Raw genomic sequence first — 8,726 nt, 5'->3', positions numbered from 1 at the left:
AATCCGCACGCTTAGTCAAGATTCCCCTAATGAATATTCAAGTGTATTACAAAGTTGTACATGTATGAATAATGTTCTTTCATGGGTTATGTTTTGAAGAGAAGCAAGAACGAATTTCATAAAGTCATTAATAGCAGTAGGAGATGACGTGAAGTTTGCTGTAAATGAGTAAAGGGAAAATGAATCAGGAGGGTAACCAACTGTTACATTTGTTCTCATTTGGTCCCTTTCCTTTTTTTCTGTATTCAATATACCATCGAACTTCTTGTTTGTGTTCACCATAACCCTTTGACCGGCTATCACAGGTCAAAAGCTGGTCAAGAGGGTTATGGTAAACACAAACAACAAGTTCGATGGTATATTGAATACAAAAAAAAAGGAAATGAACCAAATGAGTACAAACGCAAAAGTTAATTACCCTCAAGAGTCATTTTCCCAAAAGGAATATAGAGGTGAACAAAAAGATGTCAAGTGTCAATTGGAGAATTAGAACGTGACACATGGAAATTTAAGGTTGCATTTATTAGAAAGGACACATAGATCAAATATATGGAAATATACAATCATATTAGTTTGTTACAAAATTTCGAATATACATTATTGAAAAACCCATTCACATCCTTGTGCCAAGAAGAATGAACAATATGCCCATGTTAATTGTGGAAAAATATTTACACCAAAATCCAAATGAAGTTGAGTGTGAGCAAAAGCAAACTTAAATTTTTTATATTGTGTGAGGCATATAATAATAATAATTGAAATCACTTTCTCAAACTTTTTACAATTACAATACTTGTACAATAGTTTAATAATGTATACCTTTCTACAAACATTTTAAAATTACAATACCCAACGTGTACAATAGTTTAATGTATACGTGATGATAATTTAAATATAAAGAGCAATAAGTCTTTTTTTTTTTTGAAACGGCACTATAATGTAATTCAATATATTTACTTTGTTTGGATTAATGTGTCGATCTAATGATAATTTAACATAAAAAAAATAATAAAAGCCGGTTGGGTGGTTCTATCTGTCAATGCACAGATTTTTATTTATGAATATTTTTCTTAGTCAATATATAGATGTAATTAAATAAAAACAACGTGTAGAGACCTCATCTGCCACCGCACCTCCTATTATACAGCTGTCTTGATCCTCTCTATCGCTTTGATCTTCTTCTGGACAATACAAAAAGCGAGCCGCCGTCGTCGGTTCTAGTTTCCTCCCATCTTTTTTCTCCTTCTCCGCCACCGTCAACCACAACCAGCCCAGCCCCTGCCCTGTCCGTCTGGACAACCTGAAACTACCATATCCATACATCTTCACCAATATCAAAACACAATGTCTTCTTCAGAGGTAAACCTTCAAAATTATCTAATTCCACTGGAGGAGATTAACCGAGCCACCGAAAACTTCAGTCAGCAAAGATGTATCGGAGGTGGCGGATTTGGTGCAGTCTATAAAGGACAATTGTCTGACCGTTGGAATAACCTCACAGTTGCTATAAAACGCCTGAGTAAGGATAGCCACCAAGGAGAGCGTGAGTTCCGCAACGAGCTTGAGATGATTTCCAAATTCCACCACGAAAACATCATCTCTTTTATCGGGTATTGTGATGAAGGGGAAGAAATGATTATAGTTTATAAGTATGCCATAAATGGAAGCCTTGATCACCATTTACAAGACCCATCTAAGATGCGTTGCATAACATGGATACAACGCCTGAGGATTTGCCTTGGGGCTGCAAGAGGACTAAGTTACCTTCACTCAGGTCTTGGAGAGCACAACAGAGTAATACACAGAGACGTGAAGAGCTCTAACATATTGTTAGATGACAATTTAGTAGCAAAAGTTTGCGATTTTGGCTTGTCAAAATCGGGTCCCAGAAATCAGCTAGATACCCAACTCTACACAAGGGTTGCAGGTACCCAATTTTACTTGGATCCTTCTTACCATGAAAGTGGTATACTCAGAAAAGAATCTGACGTATACTCGTTTGGAGTGGTGCTTTTTGAAATCTTGAGTGGAATGCTGGTTTATCAAGAGGTAAGGACCGGAGATGATGAGAGACAATTTCTCATGACTTTGGTCCGACGATACTATAAGAATGAGCCACACAATATAATTGATCCCAATATAAGAGATGAAATTGATAGTAGTTCTTTTGATACTTTTCAAGAAATTGCGTATCAGTGCATTAGTCTCAACATAACAGAACGTCCTACGATGGACAAGGTCATTGATAGGATTGAGGTAGCATTAATTATTCAAGTAAGTCTTTTCATTCAACTACTATGAAGATAATTAAATTTCATATGCAAAATTAAATTTGTTGTGGATGATATAACATCGTAAATTATCTCAATCTTTTTCTGTAATGCCAAATAATCATGTAAAATCATCATGAAACTAAAAAAAAAATAGTGAGTTGCGCCTTTTTCTTGTGAGGAATTAATGGTATACAAAAATACACTCAACAACCACATCACTCTATCGTATATTATAAACAAAACGGTTGATTGTTTAAAGAGTTGCCTTCTTACTAATAACAGGCATAAGATGAATTATAAACAAACACCGAGATTGAGGATGGTTCTGTGGTATATTTTGATATAGATATGACATTTTGTTGAAACAAAATATATAGAAATGTACTGATCAGCCACCCAAATTCTAATTGGTATGAATATATGGACATCAACAACAAATTTTGTTATGATCTTTCAAACCATATATATTCAATATAACCCGTGTAACGACTTTTCAACGTGATATGTAATTCGAGTCCCCTTTTCATATTGGAACAAAAGGTTTATATATTAAATATTTTTGCATTTTTGTAGATACAAAGTGTTATTGATAACTTAAGCTCCACCACTACCCCTGGCGACCTTGATCCATCTGATCAAATCAACACCCTTGTAAAACTAGTGGATGATAACCGAATCCTCATCCGTATCTACAAACACCTACTTGCGATGCCGAATTCCCAGACACAGGAACAGGCAATCATCGGTATTCATAACTTCTCGATTTCTGAAGACTACAAAAGTACTATAGTGTCCTCCGGAGTTGTCCCTGTGATCGTATTTGTGCTGAAGGTAGGTAGCATGGAAGCACGTGAGAATGCAGCAGCTACCCTTTTCAACCTCAGTGTAATTGACCAAAACAAGGAAATTATAGGTGCTGAAGGAGGGATCCCACCTCTCGTATTACTTTTGAGTAAAGGATCTCAAAAAGGGAAGAAATTCGCAATTACTACTTTGTTTAATTTGTGTTTAGATCAGGATAACAAAGGAAGGGTGGTGAATGCGGGAGTAATCCCCATTTTGATGGAGCTTGTTAGGGAGCCACAGGGTGTGTTGAAAGAGGAAGCATTATCTATTCTAGCCATACTCTCAAGCCACGAAGAAGGGAAGTTGGCTATAGGTAAGGCAGAGGTTGTTCCTTTTCTGATTGAGGTTATTGGGAGTGGATCCCCGAACAACAAAGAGAATGCAGCTGTAGTTTTGGTGGAACTTTGTTCTGGAGATGAAAAGTATTTGGTTGAGGCTCAAGAACATGGAGTCGTGGAGAAACTGATGGATTTACTACAAGATGGTACGGATATAGGAAAGAGAAAAGCCGGAGAGTTGCTGGAAATGATAGAAGAGCATCGAGATGACCAAAATTTCCACTCCAACATGGAGGATGTAGAAAGTAGCAGAAGCGCTGTGAAGTCGAACAATGATGACAATGTTGAGCTCACTTTGGACTCGGTGGGTTTTCTGAATGTGAAAAGAGATGATGGAGCTGAGTTGGAAGATGGGGAGATGAATTTGTTAGCTAAAGAGTTGGAAAAGAGGTCTAGTGTTGGTTCGTCAGTGGTTAAAAATATGTCAACCAGGATCCGGCAGGTGTCTAAAGATCTGAAACGGTTAACTGTTGGTCGTTTTAATTAGAGGACTAAATCTGCTGCAACTTATGTTCTTAAGGGGATGAAGTTCATTAGCAAGAATGGCCTACCACGTGTGTTGTGGATAGCCGGATTTCTGGGAATGCATTGGTAGTAAACAAAAAATTCTGCACCTGTCTTCATATTGTTAACAGTTTCATGTTTATTAGTTTATTTTACATATTTTAGTTAAGCAGGGTTTCAGGGATGAATAAAGATTCGGAAGACTTTGCTAGAGAGCTATTTGACACACTAACTTGAAGGAGGAAGTAACAGCTCAAACGATTAACAAAGCACAGTTGAGGGATTTTTGGGACAAAATTTATGGTCAACAGAAGGTAGCTATTGCCTGAGGACCACACTCCAGCACAAGGATTATAGCGCAAGTGCGAGAATTATATTGCTGCAAAGAATTAGTGGAATTGAAGTTGCATGTTTTTTACATATTAAATAGACATAGTGGAATGTATAATAGGTAGCACGCCAAAGCTGTGATTCTGCCATTGAATACGTGGAAATGGAAATAATGGAAGAGGAAATAGGTTACGGTTTATTAACGTAGCTACTCACAACCTAGATAAGTATAACTCAACTCTAGTTTAAAATTAAGCTATGAGAGGTATGTATCTTCTTTTTCCAAAACTAGCTTAAGGACCTAAGAACACGGTTACAAAAATAATTAACATTTTCTTTAAAAAATTTATAATTATTAATCAATTATTTTCAAAATTTTATTTATTAAACATGATTTTCAATATAAAAATACTATTAATTATCCGCAATCATAATCAAAACTTATTCAAGACGAATTTAAAATTTATTCTAAAAATCAATGATTAAATAAATATTTGTCTAACATATTTTAATATCAATACTTTTAAAAAAAAATAAACATGATTAGAAAATAACAAATGTCATTTTGATAGAGTATTTTGGTTACATATCACTACCACACAACCGGTATGTTGCCCCATGACTGCTTTCGAAAATCTACTGAGACCATCCTTGGTCTTAATCCATTCGCCAATCAACTGAAATATTGGGTTTCGACCCAGCTGCGAAGCCAAAGGACTCCCACTTAGTCGTCTCACACGACTTCTGAATTTAATCCTTCTGTGGAACTGGTTGCCACTAGTTATCATGCCACTATGGCTCTAACAACCTTCTGATCTAACCGATCGGGTCCATGTGTCGAGTCCTGTCGTCAGCAAATCCAAGGCTAAAAGTGATTGCTACCTGACCAATGGTAGCCTTATATCACAAGCAGTCTTATACGACCCATTGCTTCCTTGATCCCATAACTATAGTGGCGCTCCTACAATCTTATCACTTGCTCAACCAGACCTAATCCATCTAGGTAATTCCGAAATCCAATTTGTGGATTTCCCTATCCTCACCGCTACACCCGAATTGGTGGGTACTACTGTTCAGTTGCTAATTCATTTAAGCCATACCATTAAAGTCCTGATGATTATAACTAGAATCTCCCGACGGAGAGCGAGACAAATGTGTATAGATCTATATGGGATTGACAATCTCGCACTCGGACTGTTCGCTACAGTTAGGCTAGTATGCCTATGAGTGACAAATGTCGTTACAGTTTTGGCGCCTACAAAGCGTCGTATCAGGCTTACTAGTCTTAGTATGGTTATAATAACTCACAAAAAGATATGAACAATACACACTACAAAAAAAGTGTCAATTAGTGATGAAAATGAAATACTCACTAACAATGGAAAGAGTGGTCACAAATTCATTTAGTGACTAAAAGTATGGTCGTCACTTTTCGTCACTATAGGTCCGTCACAAATTGATTTAGTGACCAAAATATATAAGTGGTCACTAAATAGTGACTAGAATATACTGGTTACTAATCTGTGACGATCCGTTTCATCACTCAATGTTGTCACTAATCAATAAAAGTTGTCACTATTTTCTCTAATTAGTGACCATAAAAAGTCATCACTGATTTGTCTAATTAGTTACCATAAACAGTCGTCACTATTTTATCCAAATAGTGACCATAAAAAGTCGCCACTAATTTTGGTTGATAATTCTTGTATTTAACCCATTTACAAATTGATTTGTCGATTAGAAAAAAGAATACATCCGCTACTGAATCTACAAATAATAATACAATAATATAATTTATATTTATTTTTAGCTTAATATATTCATTGGGTAACAAGTTAATGCTAACAAGATATTCCCTTATGGAAACATATTTAACTGTTTCTCTACAAAGCTGATTGTTTATCTGAGGGGTATCACATTTGTAGTTGATTATCTGATCGTTTGATAGATTAGCTGTTCTGTCAACATCTTTGTAGGTTCAGAATCACCTGTAAGAAAAAAAATGTATTAGATGCCACAAATATAACCTGATAAGTTTGAAAGAAATATGAATTATGTAGAAAACAAAGGAAAAGAGGAAAAAAATCAGTCTTTAATTTCCATGAGCTCTTGAGTCTTGCCGTCCATTTTGTTCATTTATTCTAGAGTGTAAGCTTTTCTATAAAAAAACACAATTAAAAAGCCATATGGCTTACCTCTCCATCAATGCAAACTTTTTTTTTATTATTCAAGTCAAAGTCAAGGTTAGAACTCTCTAAAATCAACTTGAGCTCATTAATAACTTGACATCATCAACCATATATCATATATGTAAATCTGCATCAAAAGATGAAATCATTCTTAGCTAACAACAAACTTAAAAGGGCAAAGTCAAATGATAAATCATAATAGAAATATAATATTTTTCTAACAATAACATAGCAAAAGAGGAAGACATAGTAAAGTTACAAAGTCTTCACTCAAGGAAGAAAGAAGCTTTTTAGGACATTATACTTTTGAAAATCTATCTTAATATAGCATTGTACTAAGTTTTGTCTTATTAGGACATTATACTTTTAAAAATCTACCAAATTATTGAATTATTTATGGCAATGAGTTTCTTTGTATCTGAATGACATTCCTATAACTAGTAGATTTTTCAAAGTACAATGATGTAATAGAAAAAAAAAACAAAACAAAAATAGAATGCTATAACAAACGAATCAAAGGAAGTACATTGCTATTTCTTGCATTTAACCCTAAAAAGGAAGGACGAAAAATGAGTATTAGAGGCAACTAACCTCAACAAATACAATTTTAGGGAGATGTAGTGTCTGAACTGTAGTATAAAGAGTTGACTTGGTTATAAACATTAAAAAAAATGAAAGTTTGTTGCTATCGAGTATCATATACACCCACATACCTTTCAGCCATTGAACAAAGTAGCTCATTGACAACTTTAGCCTCAATAAGATCTCCTTTAATCAGAAAACAACTTAAGCATACAGTAATAATCTGTGCAAATTTCAAATTATATATGTATTTTATTGAAAAAAAATATAACAGTTATCACAATTCATAAAATAAATCATGAACATACCTGAGCTAATTCGATACTATTGCAATGAAAAAGACATATTTTCCCCAAAGCGGAAACTGCATCATCATATGCAATCACATTCTCAAGATGAAGAACATTATAGTGTCTTATTACAACATTTAGCCTCGAGAGAGCCTCTTAAAATAAAATAAAAAAATGTACAAAAGTTGATGTAATAATATTAAAAATAATCAAGTAAATATAAAACAGAAACGATGATATGTATTATATACCTCCAAATAGTGGTTTTATGGTTTTATAACAGAACCACCATACTCTACACACACTCCAAGTACATCCAACACACAACAATCAATACAAATAACAAAAACAGATACAGATATAGATACAGATACAAGCTTAACTAATATTTTTATGGAGTTACCTTCCAATCTTTGAAATCAAATCTGAAGAGGAAATGAGTGTAGATATGAAGATACTTGTTCAAAATACATGTCTGGTTAACAATTATTTGTTGCTTGTAGTGTTATCATTCTTAGGGGTGACATAAATTACATAGAGCAATGTGATAAGATACCAAGAAAATGAGCTAATTGTATATGTTGTATATGTTTAAACACATCAACGAAGTAATATGGTGGCATAAAATACCAAGTTGATGCAGGCATTCGACTTCATCAAAAACGAACCTGAATTTCTCCGAATCTGCCTTCGTTATATCATCTCTCTTGTCTGCAACAAAAAAAAATACGAAAGCAAATGAAAACCCCCACGATTGACTTGAATCTCATAAGGTTCTATAAAACAATATGCAAAAACGATGGTGTAGATAGCAATAAAAAACCGTAACAAAATGAACGGGGATTACCGCTTATTAGATTCTTCACAGCAAGATAACGAGACCGAAGAACCCTGCGCTCCAATCCATTTCCCTCGTTTTTATCATCTCCTTCGTTATGATCACTCTCTCCCCGGTCTCTGCGACTAGCACCGTTAACCTTACTGCCGCTACCACTCGGTTCGCCTTTCACATTTCGAACCATGATTGAAGAAAGGAAGCCGATACCAGATTAGCAAATCTTCTTGAAAGACTCGCAAAAAAAGAACAAATTAATCGAAGTAAATAAACCCTAGAATTTATAACATGGTTGTGGAATCAACTGATAAGTGATTAGGTTTTAGGGAAAACCCGAAGTATTTTGAGGAATCTAGTATTTAGGGGGAAGACGGTTCGAAATATAAATTAGAGCCCTAAAAATTTCAAAATTTTGACAAAACGAAATTTAGGCCGCCATCGTCTTGATGTACGTTAAGTCCCCAAGAAGAACTTATATTATACAATTAAAATAGTTTATATATCATGCTGACCTGCCGGTATTTGTTTTTGTTTTTTTT

The 8,726-nt window shown here is 34.7% G+C and overlaps 1 protein-coding gene across 2 annotated transcripts; it reads left to right on the top strand.

Moving 5' to 3' along the window:
• Window positions 1-1,117: 1,117 nt before the first annotated feature.
• On the top strand, window positions 1,118-4,579 carry LOC145097931 (uncharacterized). 2 transcript variants are annotated; one of them, XR_013704534.1, is made up of 3 exons: window positions 1,118-2,274; window positions 2,847-4,048; window positions 4,135-4,579. XR_013704534.1 is itself a non-coding variant. In XM_079035611.1 (2 exons), exons 1-2 carry the CDS (start codon window positions 1,345-1,347, stop codon window positions 3,942-3,944), a joined length of 2,028 nt encoding a protein of 675 aa, XP_078891737.1. In that variant the 5' UTR covers window positions 1,118-1,344; the 3' UTR covers window positions 3,945-4,579. The 2 variants fall into 2 exon arrangements, 1 of the variants encoding a protein (XP_078891737.1); XM_079035611.1 differs by having other exon boundaries at window positions 2,847-4,579.
• The last annotated feature ends 4,147 nt before the right edge of the window (window positions 4,580-8,726 follow it).

The sequence above is a fragment of the Lactuca serriola genome, chromosome 1 (assembly GCF_051521515.1).
Source record: "Lactuca serriola cultivar US96UC23 chromosome 1, Lser_US96UC23_V15, whole genome shotgun sequence".
In the NCBI taxonomy this organism is placed as follows: Eukaryota; Viridiplantae; Streptophyta; class Magnoliopsida; order Asterales; family Asteraceae; genus Lactuca; species Lactuca serriola.
Note: the sequence above shows the minus strand (reverse complement) of the source record. Positions and strands in the feature narration are given on the sequence as shown.